The sequence below is a fragment of the Dryobates pubescens genome, chromosome 33 (genome assembly GCF_014839835.1).
Source record: "Dryobates pubescens isolate bDryPub1 chromosome 33, bDryPub1.pri, whole genome shotgun sequence".
NCBI lineage: Eukaryota > Metazoa > Chordata > Aves > Piciformes > Picidae > Dryobates > Dryobates pubescens.
Window position 1 is genome coordinate 6,367,668 of NC_071644.1, and position 20,889 is coordinate 6,388,556.

General features: G+C 55.7%; 1 protein-coding gene across 1 annotated transcript in view; it reads left to right on the top strand.

Moving 5' to 3' along the window:
• Positions 1-4,795: 4,795 nt before the first annotated feature.
• Positions 4,796-20,889, top strand: part of PLEKHN1 (pleckstrin homology domain containing N1) — a 29,391-nt gene continuing 13,297 nt past the window's right edge. The window contains exons 1-6 of the mRNA XM_054175875.1: positions 4,796-4,875; positions 6,508-6,607; positions 12,459-12,605; positions 12,922-13,002; positions 13,803-13,890; positions 20,292-20,422. Coding sequence (XP_054031850.1) covers positions 4,796-4,875; positions 6,508-6,607; positions 12,459-12,605; positions 12,922-13,002; positions 13,803-13,890; positions 20,292-20,422 — 627 coding nt within the window. The remainder of the gene's footprint in view (positions 4,876-6,507; positions 6,608-12,458; positions 12,606-12,921; positions 13,003-13,802; positions 13,891-20,291; positions 20,423-20,889) is intronic.

The window sequence follows — 20,889 nt, forward strand, 5'->3', positions numbered from 1 at the left end:
CCTGGGTTGGGTTCTGAGCAATACCACCGCTGAGCCTGTTCTGCAGCAAGCTGGGCAGGAGGGAGCCTTCTGTGTCTCTGATGTTCTAACTATGCAGGTGCTCACTGCTTCCCTCTGGAAGAGAAAGAAGGAAAGGAAGGCTGCAATAGTTCCCTGGCAGCTTGTGGGGGTCTGGAGCACCCCAACCCACACTGTGTGGACACGAGGTGTCAGCATCTCCCCTGGGGGACCCCAGGGTGGATTTGCTTCTGGTGCTGCACATCCCTTGCTGAGGAGGAGGCCTCAGGGGGGTGTGTGTGTCTGTGTCTGTCTGTCTGTGCATAGTACCCTGTCTGAGGGGAGGAGAACTGTCCAACTGTGTGTGGCTTCTCTGCCAGTTTTAGTTAGTGGTGTCTCACCCAAAACCCTTCTCTGTGTGGTTTCCCACCTTGAGCTGTTCCCAGCAGAGGAGCATCCCCGACAGGGTGGCTCCAGGCTGTCTGTGTCAATGTGTTTCACCCAGGGACCCTGGTGTTGGTCTGCAGTGGGACAGCGAGGCTGAGCAGGAACCTTTGCCCCCTCCTAGGATTGGGGGAGAGGTTTACTTGGCCTCACTGGTAGGCAGACCTGGTCTACTCCATGTCCAAGCCTTTGTCACTTTGATTTCTCTGTAAGTTATTTATGTGGAACTCTGTTTCTCTGAATTTTTTGCACTACATGGGACTGGGGAGGGGATACAAGCAATAGAAGCCAACATGTACAATAAAGAGGTTTTCTTGAATACTGCATCCTGCCTCTTGCATCCTTCCTTCTTCACTTCTCTGGCCCCCCTCCTGTGGAGACAGGGACCTGCTCTCTGTATTGCCCTGTGCAGAAGAGGAGAAAGAGGCCCAGGCAGAGGATGTTCATAGCAGGATGCTGAGTGGCTGGGTGCAGCCGCTCCATTTGCACACACAGGGACAGGCATGTGTCTGGAGGACACTTCAGACTGGCCCTGCTGTTGGGGATGTTAGTAGAGGAGGCCAGAGGAGCCAAAAGCCAACTCTGAAGGACCTGCTGTCCTACAGGTGAGCTAAAAGGAACAGCTCTTACACTCAGAGAATCATTAAGTTTGGAAGAGCCCTCTGAGACCACCAAGCCCAACTGTAACCCCAATACCACCCTGGCCATTAAACTATGTCCCCAAGTGCCATGTCCCCACATTTTTTTGACCACCTCCAGGGGTGGTGACTCCACCACCTCCCTGGGCAGCCTGATCCAATCCCTGACCACTCTGTCACTAAAGAAATCTTTCCTTAACATCCAGCCTAAACCTCCCCTGCTGCAACTTGGGGCCGTTTCCAGGCAGACTGTTTTAACACCTCCCTGCCTGGTGTTAAATTCTGGTTTGGTCTCCCAGACTCCAGTGCTGTTGACAGCCTTTCCTTGCAGTGGAAATGAAAACCAGATGAAAAACATCCTCCTTTACCTCCAGCTGCCACATGCATCTTGCTGGGGGGCAGGTGCTGCTGCTTGGCTCCATTTGGTGGCTTGCAGCGGGTCAGCTCCTCCTCCGCTGGCTGCTGCCAGTCCCTGCTGCCTGGGCAGGGAGGGGAAACATGAAGCCCATTTCACGGTGGTGGGAGTGCAGGGGGTGAAAAGAGCAACGAGAAGCTGCACAACACCATCCCCATGGGGCCTGAAAGGGAACTTTCCCATGCTTGTGCTGCAAGCCCTGCAGTTAAAGCATGATGCTGCAGGCATGCCAAGCTCGGCTGTGGCCCTGCCGTGTCCTCTTTCTGCTGCTCTCTAGGCTCTTGCTTCTGTTTCAGGCTTCTATAAATAACTAATGTGCTCTAAAAGCCTTTCCAAAGTCTGAAGCTTTGCTGCTTCCTCAGTTCAGGTCCTCCTGGAAGCAGAGCAATGGGTGTCCAGGGGAGAGGTTTGCCCTGCAAGCCTGTGTGCCCAGCATGCAAAGAGAAGGAGCCAAGCTTGGCCGCTGGTCACACCCAGCCTGCCAGCCATGGTGGAGGGCCTGCTGAGCAGGATGCTGCAGGACCTGCAATAACAGCAGGAGAGAAGCAACTCCAGCCCCATTTTGAGCTGTGAGGCTTTATTTAGAACACTTTGGAGGAGCAGCACATTTCTGGTCGTGGTGCTGACCACGCTAAGAGGAACCATACTGTGCTGAAAGAAACCCCACAGCTGCTGCTGGTCCTGCCAGACTCACTGCAAGCCAGCAGATCCAACACCTTTGCTGCTCACCTGTTGTAAAACCCTTGGTTGGATATGAAGCCTCTGGACCTCCTCTCCTGCAGAGCATCTTGGTTTTGAGTTTGCCTTTCAACAGCCACCTGCAGTACCACGAGATGGAAAGGGGTTTATCATTTCCTCTGACTTAGAATCACAGTTGTCAGGGCTGGAAGGGACCTCAAGGCTCAGCCAGCTCCAACCCCCTGCCATGGGCAGGGACACCTCACACCGCAGCAGGTTGCTCACAGCCACATCCAGCCTGGCTGCAAACACCTCCAGGGATGAGGCTTCCACTACCTCCCTGGGCAACCTGTGCCAGGCTCTCACCACCCTCATGGGGAACAACTTCTTCCTCACAGCCAATCTGAATCTCCCCACTTCTAGTTTTGCTCCATCTCCCCCAGTCCTATCCCTCCTTGACACCTTAAAGAGTCCCTCCCCAGCTTTCTTGGAGCCCCCTTCAGGTGCTGGAAGGCCACAATTAGGTCTCCTCAGAGACCTTCAGGCTTCACTCTCTCAATCCATAATTGAAATATTTCTATTACTATTTATATTATTATTGCATTATTAGTAGTGGTAGTGGCATTGCTACTACTACAGGATGTGGGGGGTTGGAAGGGACCTCTGAAGATCATCAAGTCCAACCCCCTCCTATATTATTATTATTATTACTACTACTATTGTTATAATGCAAACTGTTGCAATATTTATTCCACATCTACCTTTTGTATTCTTAGCTACTATTATTGGTTCTATTTCCACTCAGTGAAGCACTCCTACCATAGAACAGAATGAAGTGGAACAGCTCTGGTGAAGGCCTTTCTGCTGGCTCCCAACCTCTCCCTACCAGCACAGCCTGGCCCTACAGCCCAGCCCAGAGCTCAAAGCAGCTCAGCTCTGAGAGCTCAGGGGCTGACCTTGAAAGCAGCCATCAGAGCCCCCCGTGGCTGCTTCCAGCACAGCCCTTGGCACCCCAGACTCTCACCTTCTATTAAAAAGGAGCTTTCCTCATTCTCTTCAAAGAGCACTTGGATGGCATTGAGTGGCAGCTCACCCTGTGGGGGGAGAGAAGCAGGATGAGGACCACACAGCTGGGCAAAGAACTCTGCTTCCAGAGAGGCTTTCATGAATCATAGAATGGAAGCAGGGAATGGGTTTGGCCTTTAAGGTCATAGAATAGCATAGAATAGAATAGCATAGAAGACTAGACCAGACCAGACCAGGTTGGAAGAGACCTTTGAGATCATTGAGTCCAACCCATGGTTTGCCTCCTTTCAAAGCCTTTCTTCTATGAATCTCCCTTTGATTTTTCTTGCCATACCCATCCTCTTTTGAGCCTTCCTTCCTTCCTTTCCTCAGTTTTCCATAATTCCTAGATTTCAGGCTGAATGGATGTGAGGAGGAAGTTGCTCCCCAGGAAGGTGGTGAGAGCCTGGCACAGGCTGCCCAGGGAGGTGGTGGAAGCCTCCTGCCTGGAGGTGTTTGCAGCCAGGCTGGAGGTGGCTGTGAGCAACCTGCTGTGGTGTGAGGTGTCCCTGCCCGTGGCAGGGGGGTTGGAGCTGGCTGAGCCTTGAGGTCCCTTCCAACCCTGGCAATTCTCTGGTTCTCTGAATGTTTGTTTATGGTTTTGTGCTGTTTGTTTCACTTCCCTTCTTGTTCCTTTCACTTCTTTTTAACCAACACAACTGTTGTGAATAAAGCCTTTTGAGCACTCAGAGAATGCTTAAGCAATACTCACAGATGTTTATCTTCCCATATCCTTCTTTGTTTTTTTTCCACTCAGTGATTGATTTCTTTGGATAAATATTCCCTGGGCATTTATTAGGAGCTCCAGCTTCACCCTTTCTCCTGGTTATGAAATCCTAGAATCCCAGCATGGTGGAGGTTAGAAGGGACCTCTGGAGATCACCCAGTCCAACCCCCCTGCTAAAGCAGTGCACTCACAGCAGCTTGCCCAGGATCACGGTGTCCAGGTGGGGTTGGAATCCCTCCACAACCTGGGCTGCATCACTCGCAGCATTTAAGCAGGGCTGTGGTTAATTCTTCTTTACAGGGAAAATGAGCTCCAGGACTGGATTCCTTCACCTTGAAGGCACCTTTTTTGTTAATGGTTCCAAGCCTGGAAACATCACCAAGCTTGAAACACTTCTCACGAGAAGGGACTGAGCAGAGAGAGGCTTTTAAGGGTGGATGGCAGTGACCACAGTGCCTGCCCTGCCCGCCCTGCCCTCCTTTGCATTCCGCAGGGGATGCCACAGGACCTCCCGGGCAGAGGCTGCTGCCTGTCCTCCCTTCTCTGCCCTCACTGCATTCCCTGCCTGCATTCTCTGCACTCCCTGTCTGCTGCTTCTACATTCCCTGCCTGCTCTCTTCCTCTCTCCCTGCCTGCTCTCCCAGCTCTCCCCTCCCTCTTTCCCTCTCACCTGCTCGCTCCTCCCAGCGCTGCCGGGGCGGGGGCTCGGGGCCGGTCCGGGCTCTGGGAGCCCCGGGCGGACACCTCCCACACCCACCCGGGTGACAAACACCGCCAGGCACCGCCACAAGCCTCCCGGGCTGCTCCGGGCAGCCTGCAGCCGCTGCTGGCATGGGGAACATAACGTGTGTCCCTCAGGCACCTGGGGCACTCCGGAGCTCTTTCCGAAGGAAGCCTTCGCTCAAGAAGGAGTAAGTACAACTGCTTTACTCCGGGCTGCTTTACAACCGGTGCCGGCTTCCCTGGTGGCTTTCTCCCGTGCGAGATCCCCACGCAGAACTGGGCTAACAGCTGAGCCCCGCTCGGGAAAGCCAGGAGTTATTTCTGTGCTCAGCAGAATGGGGCTTTGGCGGGGTGCTGGGCAGTGCTGAGCGTGGCCACAAGAGCCTGGGAAGGGATTTTAGGGCTTTGCTGGTGGAGAATCCCGGAGACATTCCCCCAGGAGCAATGGGATCTGTCTCATTTCACTTGGAGAACCAGAACTCCTCTCCTCGGGGCAGGCAGGGCAAGGTGCAGGACGCCTGACTCCTTCTTCTCGTTCCTGGAGTTTTGCTCCACGGTGCCCAAAGCTGTGGTGCTGTGAAGAACCAAGACCCACACTCCTCTGACTGTAGAGAGAAAGCCCCACAGCCCAAAACTCTGCCCGCACAGTCCCCGAAGGAAGGCACAACAGAAAAGGGAACTTTGGTGCCGGGCTGGCCAGGGCAGCGTTCAGGTACCGCAGCGATGGATGGCTGGCCCAAGGCAGAGCCCACCAAGGAGTGTGGAGCAAGCTTCCCCGTGCCCACGTTGCCAGCAGTGTGGTCACAGTGCTGCTGTTGGTACCCAAATACCCATCAGACAGAGCCCTCCCAACCCTGAGAGCTCCTGGCTGGAGAGAAGCTCCGGTGGGAATCAGCATGATTCCTCATGAGCCTGCTGACCCCATCTGCCTTGGGCTTAGCTTCTGTGCTGGGCTTTGAGACACCCCCAAAACCTCTGCTAGGCTGAGAGGTTGGCCCTGAAACCGTCCCCTCGGTCTCCTGTGCTGCCAGAAATGGGGAACAAAAGCTGTGGGAGTCTGGGGGTGTAAAAGAGAAGGGATCACTTGGGGAATCTGACCCTTGGACGACTGACATCAGCGAGCTGCCAGTGGAGCAGCCGAGCCCCGAGAGCGCCGCTTGTCCCTCCTGACTCACAGCTTCCCACGCTCAGGGCACTCCGCAGAGATAGGGCTGGCTTCTGCTGAGCTCAACGCTGCAGCCTGGATGAAAGGAGAGAGCGAGGGCTGGGAAATCCCAGTCCCCAGCCCCGGCTGGTGTTAAACGGCCGCTCGGCTCTGTGCGTGCGAGGAGGGGCCGGGGGCCTCGCCGGGGGCTGGGAGGCAGGAGGGAGGAAAACCGCAAAGCCAGAAACAAAACCTGCTCGTGGAGAGGAGCTGGTGGATGTGGACATCTGCATCTCCACTGCAGGGGCTTTGGAGGAGCTGTCAGGGCTGGGTTTGGCTCCTTTGTGCTTTCTCAAGGGAACATCTGGTGCGCTCTGCCGAGCTGCAGGCGCAGATGAGCCCAGCTGAGGGTTTGGCTGCGCAAAGAGCTGTGAGGATGCACAGAGAGCCCAGCAAGTGCAGCACCAACTCCACTGCAGGTCTTCTAGGGCTGTTTACCAGCCTTTGGTTGGCCTGGGCTGATTAGAAACAAGCCTGTGACAAATTGCTTGCTTAGCTTTCTGGCTTCCTTCTTTCTGGGCAGAATTGCCTGGGCCTCAGCCTGGATCTGTGTTTGCCACATGAGTTCCGAGGTGATGTTTTTCTGGCCTTTCTCTTTTTCTTCTCTCCTCTGTAGACAAAATGGTAAGAAAAAACTGCCCAGCTTTTTGGGGCTGGAAAAAGGGAAGGAGAGAGAGACGACCACAGAAAATATCCTGCAGTATATTCCAGGCAAGGCAAGTACCAACACATCCAACCCCCAGCCCACTGCTCCCAGAGGGGATTCCCACCCTCCCCAAGGACAACACTGGGCAGATAGAGGGAGGATGGGTCTGGATCTGGGGGGTAGGAACAAGAGGATGGATCTGGGGGTAGGAACAGGATGATGGGTCTAGATCTGGGTGGAGGAACAAGGACCAAGAGGATGGGTCTGGGTCTGGGTGGAGGAACAAGGACCAAGAGGATGGGTCTGGATCTGGGTGGAGGAACAAGGACCAAGAGGATGGGTCTGGATCTGGATGGAGGACCAAGGACCAAGAGGGTGGGTCTGGGTCTGGGGGTAGGACCAAGGAACAAGAGGATGAGTCTGGCTCTGGGGTTAGGAACAAGTCTTCCTCAAGGAGATGGAGGTCACTTCTGCAGCCCAGGAAGGGATGAGCCCTGAGAAGATTCCCACCCTCCTCAAAGACAAGGAGGAAGGATGGATCTGGATCTGGGGGTCTAGGAAGGGATGAGCCTTGAGATGGTTCCCACCCTCCCCAAAGACAACACTGTGCAGAGGAGGAATGACAGATCTGGATCTGGGGGTAGGAACAGGTCTGCCTCAAGGAGATGGAGGTCACGTCAGCAGCCCAGGAAGGGATGAACCTTGTGTCCTTTATAGCAGCAGAGTTTGCTGCCTCAGGATGTTGAGGAGCCCTCAACCAAAGGCCTTGATGGCCTCAGAGGTCTTTTCCAACCAGAATAATTCCATGATTCTACGAAACGTGGGATGGGATGGGAGGGTCACGCCGAAAGCAAAGCAGGCAGCATGGTGGGAAGATCTCTCTCTCTCACACACACACACCCCTTTGCTGGTGGTTCTTTTGTTTCTGGGAAGCCTGTGAAGGAAGGGGAAAATCAGAGTGAGCATTCAAAGGCAGGATGATTCATTCCCACGCTGGAATGAGACGGAGCAGGCAGCTAGGAGGCTTGAGAAGGTAATCAGGAAGGGCAGGTCTGTCTCGGGCACGTACCAGCCTTGTGGCCATATGGCCCATTTCCCAGCACTGCTCAGGGAAAGCAGAGGGCAACCCAGGAGCCCCACTAGGTGTGCTTGGCCCCTCTGGGTGGGTCAGGGATGGGGAGCAGCCTTCAGGACCTCTTGGGTTGTACCACGTGCGTCTCTCCCGCTGGATGGCGAATAGGCTGCGAGGGGATGGGGAAGGGGAAACTGAGGCAGAGAGTCGCAGCTGGGCAGAGGGAAGTTCAGAGAAGGTGAGCTGCAGGTAATTTCAGAGAAGGTCAGCTGCAGGACATTATCTCCTGAGTCCCCAGGTGCTGCCAAGATACACTTCAGTGGTGATGAGGCTTGTCACGGGCGTGGTGAATTGCATGACCCAGTGCTGCGCAGCCCTGCTCATGAGAGACTCAAACATCTGCTCCCTTCCAGTCCCTTTCCATTCAGCTGCTCCCAGCTTGGACCTTTCCAACCCAAACAGAATCAGAGAATTGTCAGGGTTGGAAGGGACCTCAAGGCTCAGCCAGCTCCAACCCCCTGCCATGGGCAGGGACACCTCACACCACAGCAGGTTGCTCACAGCCACCTCCAGCCTGGCTGCAAACACCTCCAGGGCTGAGGCTTCCACCACCTCCCTGGGCAACCTGTGCCATTGTCTCAGCACCCAACCCTTGCTTTTTCTCCTGTGAGCTTGAGAGGTGGCTTGTGAGGTGGCCATGGATGAGTGCTGGCCTCTCTTACAGGGCATGTGTCCTGGTGGGAAGCACAGCAAAAGTGGGACTGCTCCACAGTGCTGCCTGCTGTTTGTGCATGAGGGCATGTGGCATGGGCACAGCTCCCTGTGGGATCCAGCTGGCATCCCAGAGGGCTGGGCAACACTTGACAGAACCAAGTCCCAGGTGGATGCTGGCCACTTGCCCTGGGGAAGGAGGGAGAGCTTTCACTTTAGCAGATCCTGGAGAGCAAACCCTGCAAGCTGACAGAGCAAAGGTCAGGAGATTATTCCTTTGGGAGCACAGGAGAGTGTGGGATCTCTCCTGTGGAGAGGAGGAGGGTGGAGTAGCTGTTTAGATGTTACCCTTGCCTGGGGCAGATGGATTCTGACTCCCTGCTCAGCCACAAGCTTCTTGTGTGGCCTGGAGAAAGCCTTGGTTTGGTTCCTTTCCCACTCTGGTCTTTTCAGGAGGAACACTTCCAAGGGCAGGAGGTGCCCAGCTGCTGTGGGGCCAGGCAGGACAGGAGCTGGCAGTGCAGGACTCCTCCAAGGAGGTTTGGGTCACCAAACCTGTGGTCACAGCAGGCAGTTTGGGACTGGGGCAAATGACATCCCTAAAAACCAGGTCCCCTCTGGACCCTGCCACGGGCAGCTGGCACACAAAGCCAGAGCCCTCTTCTGCCATCAGCCTTCTGCAGGGACACCCACGGCAGCTTGCCCAGGTGGGGATGGAATCTCTCCAGAGAAGGAAGACTCCACAACCTCTTTGGGCAGCCTGCTCCAGGCCTCCAGCACCCTCACACCAAAGAATTTTCTCCTCCTGTTCAGATGGAACCTCCTGGGTTCCAGTTTGTGCCCTGTCACTGGGCACCACTGAAACGAGTCTGGTCCCATCCTCTTGCCCCACCTTCCACCCTTTAGACACTGCTCAGCACTGATCAGATCCTCTCTCAGTCTTCTCCAGGCTCAACAGCCTCAGGCCTCTCAGCCTTTCCTGGGTAGAGTTAAAAAAAAAAATGATTGGATTTGCTGATCTTCAAAGTCTCTTCCAAGCAAAAAGATTCTGTGATTCCCACACTTCCCAGCTAGGGCTTCTGCTCAGCCTAAGCAACAGCGAGAGGGGAGCCTGTGCCAGGAGAGTTGTGCTTCCCATTTGCTGCTTTCATCATTAAACAGCAGCTTTCAGACCCCCAGGGCATCAGCCTTGCAAGGCTGAGCTCTTCCTGCTGCCGGGGTTAGTGATTCAGCTGGGAGTCACTGGGGTCTGCAGGGGCTGAGGCAGGTTAATTAGCAACTTGCTCGACCTGTAGGATGAGACAGAGGAAGAACATGTCAGGGCACTGCCAGAGACCTGCTGCTTTGCCAGACACTGAGAGAAACCAGGCTTCCAGCGAGCCACCTCCAAGCCAGTGGGAAAGCTGAGCTAACGGAAACACTGCTGATCAGGATGGGGCTGGGGGAGGAGAGAGCCCAGCCAGGGCAGACAGCAGCTGCCTAGGGAGGGCTTCAGAGGAGTGACAAGTGCTGCTTCCCCTTTTTTTCTTGGCTGCACAATGGATTCAGGGAGAGCATGGGCCAGGGAGATAAGTGATGCTCGTGGAGGAGGCTGGGACAGCTCTGGTCCCCAAGCCTCACAGGATGTCGTGGACTCCCCCCAGTTCCTCCTACACAACCACAGGACCTGCTGCTGAGGAGTGAGCAGACTGCTGGGGTTTGAAAGCCTGGTGGGACATGGGTGGCTGGGACCTGCTGTGTGCGGCTGGAAGGGCAGCAGGAGAGTTCAGTGATGTGGTTTTGATCCTGGAGATGCCTCCATGCTTAGCCACTAAATCCATCTGGCTTCTCAGTCCTGCTGCAAACCCTTGGCGAGCTGGGGTTCGAGAAACCTACAATGGGTTGGGTTGGAAGGGACCTTCAAGATCATCCAGTTCCACCCCCCCTGCCCTGGGCAGGGACACCTCTCACTGCACCAGGCTGCTCAAAGCCTCATCCAGCCCGGGCTTAAACACTTCCAGGGCTGCTAGAGGCTTGTTTGGGAGAGGGCTGTATTCCATTCCATGTGTTTCTTGCCACGTGAAGGCAGCACTCAAAGCTCTCCCTTTTCCCTCCTGACCCTGGGGAGGTCCCTGGGGAAGCTGGCAGGTTAACTGAGCTCTTTGCCAAAGCTGCTGATGGATTCCCAGCTCCCAGGTTGTGCTTTTTGCTTCTTGGAGCCTTGCTTGTTGCTGAGGAATCTGGCTGGCCCGGCAGCAGCATCGCCCAGGCAGTGGCAGCCTGGAGTTGCTGCTTATCACTCTGTCCTTAATTTCATTTCTTTCTCCTTTTCCCCCTCCCTGGTTGCTGCCCTTATCTGAGCAGGGTTTTGTTGCTGCTGCCAGAGCTGTCAGGTGATCAGTTGCTCTTTGTTCTGACAGCAGCTTGTAGCACAAATGTAATCTTCTCCTACGCTTAATTGCCTCCCAGTCAGACCCTTAATTGCCAGCCAGCAGGTTCCCACCTCCACGGGAGGACCTGGCAAGGGGTTCACGGAGCCAGCTGGAAAAGCTTGGAGCAGAGAAAGGGTTAACTTTGTGTCCTAAACCCTACATTCGGCGCGAAGGACACCCCCACCCCCAGTCCCCCTCCCCCAGGAAGCTCTGCAGGTGGAAGGGTCCTGGCAGCATCAGGTTGCTGTTCCTGGGCTGAGCGCTGCGATGTCCCTGGCACGGTTGGGAGAGGGGTTCAGCTCATGCCAGAGGGGTGAGTCATGGAGGCCCCAGCAAGACAGATCTGGTTAGCTCTGCTGCCTCTTCATTTATCACGGGGCTCAGGCAGCTGTCTCCTTGGCACGGCGCGCTGGGAGCCGGCACACACGCGGCCGGCCCGGGGGGGAGCGCTGCCGGCTGGAAGCGCCCGGCTCTGCAGGCTGCTGGGCTGTCACTCGATCCCTCCTGAGCCCCCCAGCCCTCTCCCTGCTCCTTCCTGGAAATGCTCTTTGAACAGAAGCAGACGAGCCCCTCAGAGCAACCTGCCAGCCTTGCACCCTGCCCTCCCAGCTCCGAGGTACCCCCAGAATCGCCAGTGCTCCCAGCGGGGTCCCACCGAGGTGCCCTCACAGCCTGGCGGCTTAGCAGCAGGGCAGGCTTTGCATCTTTTGCCTGCTTTCCTCTTGTGCTGGGGAATCAATACCCAGAGTTTGGAACGTGTCTAATTTCAGGCTCACCCAGGCAAGAGAGGTGGAGAGAGAGAAAGAGTCAGTGGTGTCCATGGCCTTCCTTTCTCCCCAGGGAAATCAGCCAAGCCCCAGAGACAGAAATGTTCTTCCCACAGAGACTGCAGGGAGAGCTTTTTCTTTATGCAGAATCAGAGAATCATTAAGGTTGGAACAAACCTCTGAGCTCATCCAGGCCAACCATCACCCAGAGAGTGCAGCAGCAGCTGTGAGCAGACCCGAGGGATGTGGGACAGAAGGAAGGATTTCCCTGTAACCAGAACGCAGGAAACAAGGGAACCCTCCCGGCCCTGAGTGCTGCCTCCCTCTCAGGCCATCTCCTGCAGTGCTTGCTGCCTTCCCTTATCTTGCTGCACTGACAAGGAGCAGCTCCAGGTGCCTTGCAGCTGCTTTATGGCTGTGGGGCTCTGGGCAGCTGGATCAACAGATTCCACCTACAGAAACCAAGCAGATGGAAGAGCTGAGGAATCCAGGTGGAACCAGAGCAAAGAAACCCTTCCCACTAACCCCAGTGGAAGGCAAGCTGTGCTTGTGTAGCCTCGATCAGTCTTTTGGTCCAGTGAATTTGATTAGGGTGACAGGAGGTCATCCATGGAGTTGGGACACCCTATGTGTAGGGTGGCTTCTGCACCCACTCTTGCCCTTCCTTCATCATAGCCTTGGGTTGGAAGAGACCCTCAAAGGTCATCTTGTCCAACCCCCCTGCATTGAGCAGGGACATCTTTAACTAGACCAGGTCAGCATCTCCCCCTGCTTAGGTAGGACATCTTCCCACCAGTAAGCAAACCATGCTGGCACGGAGACCCAAGAGCCAACAGCCAGGCACCTGCCCAGAGCACCTCTCTGAGGGAACCCTTCTGGCAACACCTCTTCCAGGTATCACATCCCTACCTGCCACCACCTCTGATCTGTTGTGTTTTTCCTCCTGAATCCTTGGCACAGAACATCCAGAGCCAAGACAACCAGAAGGAAAACTTGGACCAGAGGTTCCCCAGCCTCTTCAAGAAGGGACGGAGGAAAATGGTCGTGAGGAACATGGGCAAAATGATCTACTACTCCAAGGTCAAGTTTAAGTTCCAGCACTGCCAGGTAAGCTGTGGCACCTGTTTGTGGGTGTGCCAGGCACAGAAGGACTCTGCAGGGCTGGGAAGTGTCACTCTGGGCAACGTTGACTCACGGAGACTTCCTCTGGCTGCCGCGTGGCGCGTGGGGACCGGGTGGCACCCACCAGCTCCTAGCCCCCTGGGCTGTGCTTCCATGCTCAGCTGCTGGGCTGGCAGCAGATCCAGCAGCAGAGAGGTGGTGGTGGCCCCTTGGCTTGGAAGTGTGCAGACATGAGGCTGAGATGCAGAGGAGAAGCTGGGAGGAGCGGTGAGGTAACCCCCAGCATGTGTCTGTGCTGCAGGAGGTGAATGACTGCTTCTTGGAGCTGTTCCAGTCCTACCTGTACTTCCAGTCTGTGGGCTCCACCGGGCTCACCTACCAGGTATGGCATCTCCTGGACACACTGGGGCAAGCACTGGGGCTTTGGGCAGGATGGCCAAGCTGAGGGCACAGATGGGATGGGATGGGATGGGACAGGGCAGGAGGCTGCCACTGACCTCCTCTAGGTGGTCCCTAGAGGAATGACAAAGGAATTAACAGGCCAGCACTGGCCAAGAGACCCCTCAGCAATTAGCAGCTTTTGCAGTCCTTTTGCAGGCAGGGAGCACAGCCTGCTCAGCTCTTCCTGAGCTGGCTTACAGTGGGATTCTGCAGGACTGGGATGTAGCCCCAGTTGTGCTGGGGCTGACCCTGGACTTCCAGTCTCCTGCAGCAAAGGGGCTTTCATTTTAGAGTTTGACTGCTGGCTGCCCCCCAGAATGCCAGGCTGGAAGGGACCCCAAGGATCATCTGCTCCAACCTTTCTAGGGGTCAGTGGAGCTGCACTGAGCTGGCCCAGCCCCTTGGCAAGCTGAGGCTTAAAGCTGTCCAGTGTAGAGCAATCCACTGCTTCCCTTGGGAGATGATTCCAGTGCCCAACTGTGCTCATGGGGGAAGCATTTTTTTTCTGGAGCCCAATGGGAATCTCCCCAGCAGTAACTTGTCCCCCTCACTGTCACCTCCTTGTGAAAAGGGAGTCTCCATCCTCCTGGGGGCCACCCTTTATGTCCTGCTCCATGGCACTAAGGTCTCCCCTAAGTGTTTTCTTCGGAATGCTGGACAAATGCAGCTGTCTCTCAGCCTTTCCTCCTGGGGTGGGACTGCCAGACTGCTCACTGATGGCTGTGTGCTCTCCTTGTGCAGGGGCTGCTGCCTTTGAAAGAGCTGAGTGTGTGTGAAGTCCCCAGCGGGAAGAGCTCGGGGCAGGAGGCTCACGCCTTCCGCATCGCAGGTTGGTGCCTCTGTGTTTGCTTGGAACAAGGGGTGGAGGAATCACAGCTCCCCCTGCTCTTTGGCCTGCTCTGACCTAGGCCCAAAGAAGAATTTCACTGTGAAGAAGAGTTGCAAAGAGCTGAAGCTCTTCACCCCCACCCCAGCATTTGGACATCAGCAAGAAATTCTTTCTGGTGAGGGTTGGGAGGCACTGGAGCAGGCTGCCCAGGGAGAGGTTGTGGAGGCTCCCTCTTTGGAGGTGTTCAAGGCCAAGCTGGATGAGGTCTTGAGCATCCTGGGTCTGCTTATCATGGAATGAATAGAATAGAATTAACCAGGTTGGAAGAGACCTTTGAGATCATGGAGTCCAACCTATCATCCAGCACCATCTGATCAACTAAACCATGGCACCAAGCACCCCATCCAGGCTCTTCCTAAACACCTCCAGGGATGGGGACTCCACCACCTCCCTGGGCAGCACATCCCAATGGCCAATCTCTCCTTCTATGAAGAACTTCTTCCTAACATCCAGCCTAAACTTCCCCTGGCACAGCTTGAGCCTGTGGCCTCTTGTTCTGGTGCTGCTTGCCTGGGAGAAGAGACCAACCCCCACCTGGCTCCAACCTCCCTTCAGGGAGTTGGAGAGAGCAAGAAGGTCTCCCCTGAGCCTCCTCTTCTCCAGGCTAAGCAACCCCAGCTCCCTCAGCCTCTCCTCCCAGGGCTGTGCTCCAGACCCCTCCCCAGCTGTGTTGCCCTTAACCCCTTTGTTATCCAAGCCCCTCCCCAGCTTTGTTGCCCAATGGTAGGGGTTGGAAGGGACCTCTGGAGATCATCTGGTGCAGCCCTGAAGGAACTGGACTCAAGGATGAAATTGTGAAGGGATTTAATATAACATCTGCACATCTAACCCCAGAGAGTGCCTCCAAATAATCTGCAGGGATCATCAGCTTGGATATCAGGAAGAAATTCCTGCCAGTGAGGGTGGGGAGGCACTGGAACAGGCTGCCCAGGGGCAGGTTGTGGATGTCCTCTCCCTGGGGATGTTCAAAGCCAGGCTGGAGGAGGTCTTGAGCAACCTGGGCTGGTGGAAGGTGCCCATGGCAGAGGGGTTGGACCTGGATGATCTTGAATGTCCCTTCCAACCCACCCCATCCCCTGAGCCAGTGAATTTGTGTCTGTGTGCTCTGGTGTCCTCTCTTAGAGAAAGCTCCTCAGTGGCTCCTCCACACAAACCAATCAACATTAGTGATAAAACCCCAGCCAACCAACACCAATAAACCCCCAGTCCCAACCACCCATTCATTTTAGGCACTGCTGAGCTGTGCTCTTGCTGCTCTGTCCCAGGCAGGGCTCTCCAGCCCTCTTTTGGGAGCCTGCAAGACGAAGGCAAAACCTCTCCCAGGCATGACCTCTCAGGGGAGGCTGCACTGGGGTGGGCAGACTTGTTCTGCTTGTATGAAAGCATGCAGGAGTGTGGCTGGCTGGAAAATTGCCTCCAGCTTCGTTGGGTTCATGTCCTGCTCAGGGAAAGAGCAAACCAAAGGCTTTGTGGCAGGGAGCTGTGAGAGGAAGAAATCCTGGAGGCAGTGAGGCTTGGGATTGCTGCCAGAGCAGTGGAGCAGTTTTCTGCTGGAGGGGGGAGGAAATCAAAGCATGGAGGGGGTAAGAGCCTTGTCTGTGGCCCCACACAGGGTCAGGGTGGAAGGCTCTTGTCTCATGACTGTGAGACACAAGGGGTTTTCTTGAGCAATCCTGTGGCATCAGTAGTTCCCCTTGATCTGCACTCCCTGGGGGAGTTCAGTACTTCAGAAGATCCCAGCACCGTCACTGGAAGGGGACAAGAGGCAGTGGGGGCAAACTGCACACATAAGAAGCTCCATCTCAACAGGAGGAGGAGCTGCTTTGCTTCCAGGGTGCTAGAGCACTGGAGCAGGCTGCCCACAGGGGTGGTGGAGTCTCCAGCTCTGGAGCCATTCAAAGCCCACCTGGACACCATCCTGTGCAGCCTGCTCTGGGTCAGGATGATCTTCAGAGCTCCCTCCCAACCCCTAGCATTCTCTGACCCTGTGGAGGGAAAGTGCAAGGACAGAGCCCAGCAGCTTGTGGAGCTGTCCCTTGGTGCCCTGGCATGGAGATGTGGAGGGCAGCTGCCCATCACTGTGGCTTTGTGGTCCCTGCCTTGCACAGCCTCTGGTGCTGATGAGGCTGTTGAGCACCTTGAGTTATCTCTGCGGCTTTAATGCTCATAGAGTCCCCTCAAGCTGTGCCAGGGGAGGTTTAGGCTGGAGGGGAGGAGAAAGTTCTTCACAGAGAGAGTTGTTAGCCACTGGGATGTGCTGCCCAGGGAGGTGGTGGAGTCCTCATCCCTGGAGGTGCTCAAGAGGGGATTGGACGTGGCACTTGGTGCCATGGTCTAGTAGGCATGAGGTGTTGGGTGCCAGGTTGGACTTGCTGATCTCTGAGGTCTTTTCCAACCTGGTTGATTCTATGATTTAGATGGGAATGAGCTGCTGCTGCTGCTCCAGGAAGAAGCTGCCTTGCTTCTGGTGTTCCTCTGGAAGCATTCACCAGGAAAGAGGAAGAGCAGGGCAGAGGAGCAGGAGGGCCGGCAGAGGTTGCTCAGCCTGGCTGTGTCACGCTGCTGCTGCTGCAAACGTGCCCTTGGGGCTGAGGGGAATGGCAGCAGAGGAATGAGCAGCAAGCAGCCTTTCAAGCTCTGCTTCACAGCCTCCCCAGCTGCTCCTCTCATGAGCTTCAGGCTTAGGCAGGAGTTCCTTTTCTCGTTTTCCCTTCCTTTGGGGCCCAGGTGAGACGTGGGAAGGTGAGCAGTCCTCAGGATATGTCTCGGAGAGGCTGGCCTGAGCTGAGCTGGCTGAGCGAGCAGTGCCAGGGCAAGGGTCATGCCCTACCAGCACAACTCCTGCTGCCTCTGGAAGGGCTTGGGTTGCCCAGAGAAGTCCTCCGAGCTGCCAGAATATCCACTTGCACCCTGATGCCCTCCTGGCTGCTCTATAAAGTAGGGAATCACTTTATCTCCACCCCAGGAAAGGAAGTTCTTCAATCCCAGGAGAAGGAAATCAAAGCAAAAGGAGCCAAGAGAGTGGAACATGGGCACTTGGATGCCCAGAAATCATAGAATCACAGGACTGGCTTGGTTTGAAAAGCCCTCTAAGATCATCCACTTCAACCATCAACCCAGCACCACCCTGGCCACTAAACCCCAGCCCCAAGTGCCATGGCCACACAATTGGTGAACACCTCCAGGCTTGGTGACTCTGCTGCCAGGGAGGGGGACTCCACCACCCCCCTGGGCAGCCTGTTCCAACCCCTGAACACTCTTGCAGCAAAGAAATTGTTCCTAATCTCCACCCTAAACCTGCCCTGGTGCACCTTGAGGCCATTTCCTCTCATTCTATCACCTGATACTAGGGAAAAGAGACCAAACCCCAGCTCACTCTAACCTCCTTTCAGGGAGTTGTAGAGAGCAATGAGGCCTCCCCTCAGCCTCCTTTTCTCCAGGCTAAACACCTCCAGTTCCCTCATCTGCTCCTCACCAGCCCTCTTCTCCAGTCCCCTCACCACCTTCATTGCCCTCCTCTGGACCCTCTCCATCCCCTCTGTGTCCTTCCTGTAAATGGGGGGCACTGGGCACCCAGTTCTCAGCACTGGTTAGGCTACACCTTGAGCACTGTGAGGACATTGAGAGACTTGAAGGTGTCCAGAGAAGGGCAAGAAAGCTGGGGAGGGGTCTGGAGCACAGCCCTGGGAGGAGAGGCTGAGGGAGCTGGGGTTGCTTAGCCTGCAGAAGAGGAGGCTCAGGGGAGACCTTCTTGCTCTCTGCAACTCCCTGAAGGGAGGTTGGAGCCAGGTGGGGGTTGGTCTCTTCTCCCAGGCACTCAGCACCAGAACAAGAGGACACAGTCTCAAGCTGTGCCAGGGGAGGTTTAGGCTGGAGGTGAGGAGAAAGTTCTTCCCAGAGAGAGCTGTTGGCCACTGGGATGTGCTGCCCAGGGAGGTGGTGGAGTCCTCATCCCTGGATGAGTTCAAGAGGGGCTTGGATGTGGCACTTGGAGCCATGGATTAGCTGTCAGGAGGTGCTGGGTGCCAGGTTGGACTTGCTGAGCTCTGAGGTCCTTTCCAACCCTACTGATGCTGTGATTCTATTTACTGTCCCGGATCTGAACGGAGTGCCTTCTGGAAAGGCACCCAGGGAGTGCCTGCCTCAGTTTCCCCTCCTCTGGTGTGTCTGTGTCGGTGCATTTCCTGGCAGGCAAAGTCTCTGCTGGCTGCTGTTGATAAACAATGCAGGAATGAGGGGGATGAAAGGCTCCACGGAAGGGCAAAGTACCCTCCTGCAGCAGCGCCCTGCCTTATCTGCCTGCTTCCAAGCCCTGCAGAGCCAGCTCATCCCTGAGCAGGCACCAAGTGTGCCCTAATTACGAGCTCCCTGGTGAATGATTAACCATAAGACACGTTCTGCCCCTGCCAGACGTCACTGGGTCCTGTCTGCAGCGAGGAGGCAGAAGGGGGGTGTGCTGCCAGGCTGTTTTGCTCCTGCTGGCAGGCAAATGATAGCTGGGAGCATGAAAATCAACGAGATATGGGGGGGGGGGAGGGGGTTGGCCCTCCCTGCCAGGGTATGTCTGAGAGCAGCTTCAGCTTGTCTGGCACAGTTTCTGTTTGGTGAGGCAAGAAGTAAACAGTGTCAGAAAGCTGCCCACGTTCTGCAGCTCGGGTGGCAAAGTGAAACTAGGAAGCGGCACCGAAAGTGTGGAGCTCTTGGGGCTGGCTGCAGCTGCACCTCGGCAGGGTCTCTGCCCGCAGAGATGAGTCGGTTTGGGGTTGGGTTTTTGGTTTGGAGGGGAGGAACTCTGAAAGGTAAAAGCCAGGCAGCTGGAGAGGGAGCTTTTTACAGCGACAGGAGGAGAGGGGAATGGATTGTGACAGGTTAGGCTGTCGTCGCACCACTACATGGATTGGAGCTGGAAGAGCTTAGGAAGGAGGCTGACTTGCTGGAGCCTGTCCAGAGAAGGGCAGCAGAGTTGGTGAGGGGCTTGGAGCACAGCCCTGTGAGGAGAGGCTGAGGGAGCTGGGGTTGCTTAGCCTGGAGAAGAGGAGGCTCAGGGGAGACCTTCTTGCTCTCTACAGCTCCCTGAAGGGAGGCTGTAGACAGGCAGAGGTTGGTCTCTTCTTCCAGGCACCCAGCACCAGAACAAGAGGACACAGTCTCAGGCTGCACCAGGGGAAGTTTAGGCTGGAGGGTAGGAGGGAGTTTTACACAGAGAGAGTGATTGCCCATTGGGATGTGCTGCCCAGGGAGGTGGTGGAGTCACCATCACTGGAGGTGTTCAGGAGGAGACTCGATGGGGTGCTTGGTGCCATGGGTTAGTTGATTAGGTGGTGTTGGGTGATAGGTTGGACTTGATGATCCCAAAGGTCTCTTCCAAGTTGGTCTGGTCTGGTCTATTCTATTCCATTCTATTCTATTCAGGCTGGAGGTGAGGATGAAATTGTTTAGAGTGCTGGCAGGGTTGGTCTCCCTTTCCTCACAGAGCCCCAGCAGGGTGAGGCTTGTTAGGGACCTCTGGAGCCCACCCAGTCCAACCCCCCTGCCAAAGCAGGGCACCCACAGCAGCTTGCCCAGCAGCACAAGGGCCAGGAGGGGTTTGACAGCCTTCAGATAAGGAGACCCCAAGATCTCTTGCAAGAGCCTGTTGATGTCCTTGTGCCACTGCCTCACTGCACAACACTTTGCCTGAGGCCATGGGTCTGCTTTTCATAGCATCATAGAATGGTAGGGGCTGGAAGGGACCTCTGGAGATCTTCTGGGGCAGCCCTGAAGGAACTGGACTCAAGGATGAAATTGTAAAGGGAGTTAATATAACATCTGCCCATCTGACCCAAGAAAGTGCCTCCAAATGATCTGCAGGGATCATCAGCTTGGATATTAGGAAGAAATTCCTGCCAGTGAGGGTGGGGAGGCACTGGAACAGGCTGCTCAGGGAGAGGCTGTGGATGTCCCTTCCCTGGGGGTGTTCAAGGCCAGGCTGGGTGAGACCTTGAGCAGCCTGGGCTCCCTGCTGAGTTGCTCCCTGGTGTGTGGCAGTGTTCTCGAGGTAGTGGCAGGAAGGACTGGAGGTGCTGGAGTCACCATCCCTGGAGGTGCTCAAGAGCTGTGTGGCCATGGCACTTCAGGATGTGATTTAAGGGCCATGGTGGTGTTGAGCTGGTGGCTGGACTCAGTGATCCTAGAGGTCTTCCCCAACAGAAACAAAGCTGTGATGCCAACAGAGCACTGCTCTCACAGGCAACCCATGGTGTGGTGTTCTGAGCACAGCAGCTCTTGGCCAGCTAATTCCTTACTGGTGCTGCAACCTGTGCCCTTATCTGCTCAGCCCATCTCCTGTCTTGCATTCCTAGGTCCTCTGCTGAATCCCCTTATCATCTTCTGCCCTACTGAGTCAGACCTGAAGCAGTGGCTTTATCACCTGGAGAAGCAGATCCAGCTGAATGGAGGGAGCCTTGGCTTGCCCTTCCTCTCCCAGGTTAGTGTCTCAGGCTGGGTCACACTGTGGGCTCAGAGCTGAAGGGCTGGAGTCTTAAGACCAGGCTGGATGAGGCTTTGAGCAACCTGCTCTGATGAGAGGTGTCCCTGCCCATGGGGGCTGGGGATCTGTGAGGTCCCTTCCAACTCAAACCATTCTGTGGCTTGCAGTTTGGGGAGGAGGATGCACTGCTCCTGCTGCGTCAGTGGGAGGGATGAATTCTCTCTCAGCCATTTTCACCACACTTCTTAGGTGCTCACCCAACACCTTCCCCTTCCAGAATCATGCCTGAGCACCCCACAGAGCTCTGGGTACCTCCTCCAGACTGGAGAGGTTGAGCAGAGGGCTGGGGATGGAAAGGGAGAAGGGCTCCAGGTCCCTTCCTAAATGTTTCTTGCCACTCCTTCTGCTCTTTCCAAATGCTGGAAGGAAATGTGAAGTTAACTCCTGGCTTAATCCCCTTCCTCCAGGCC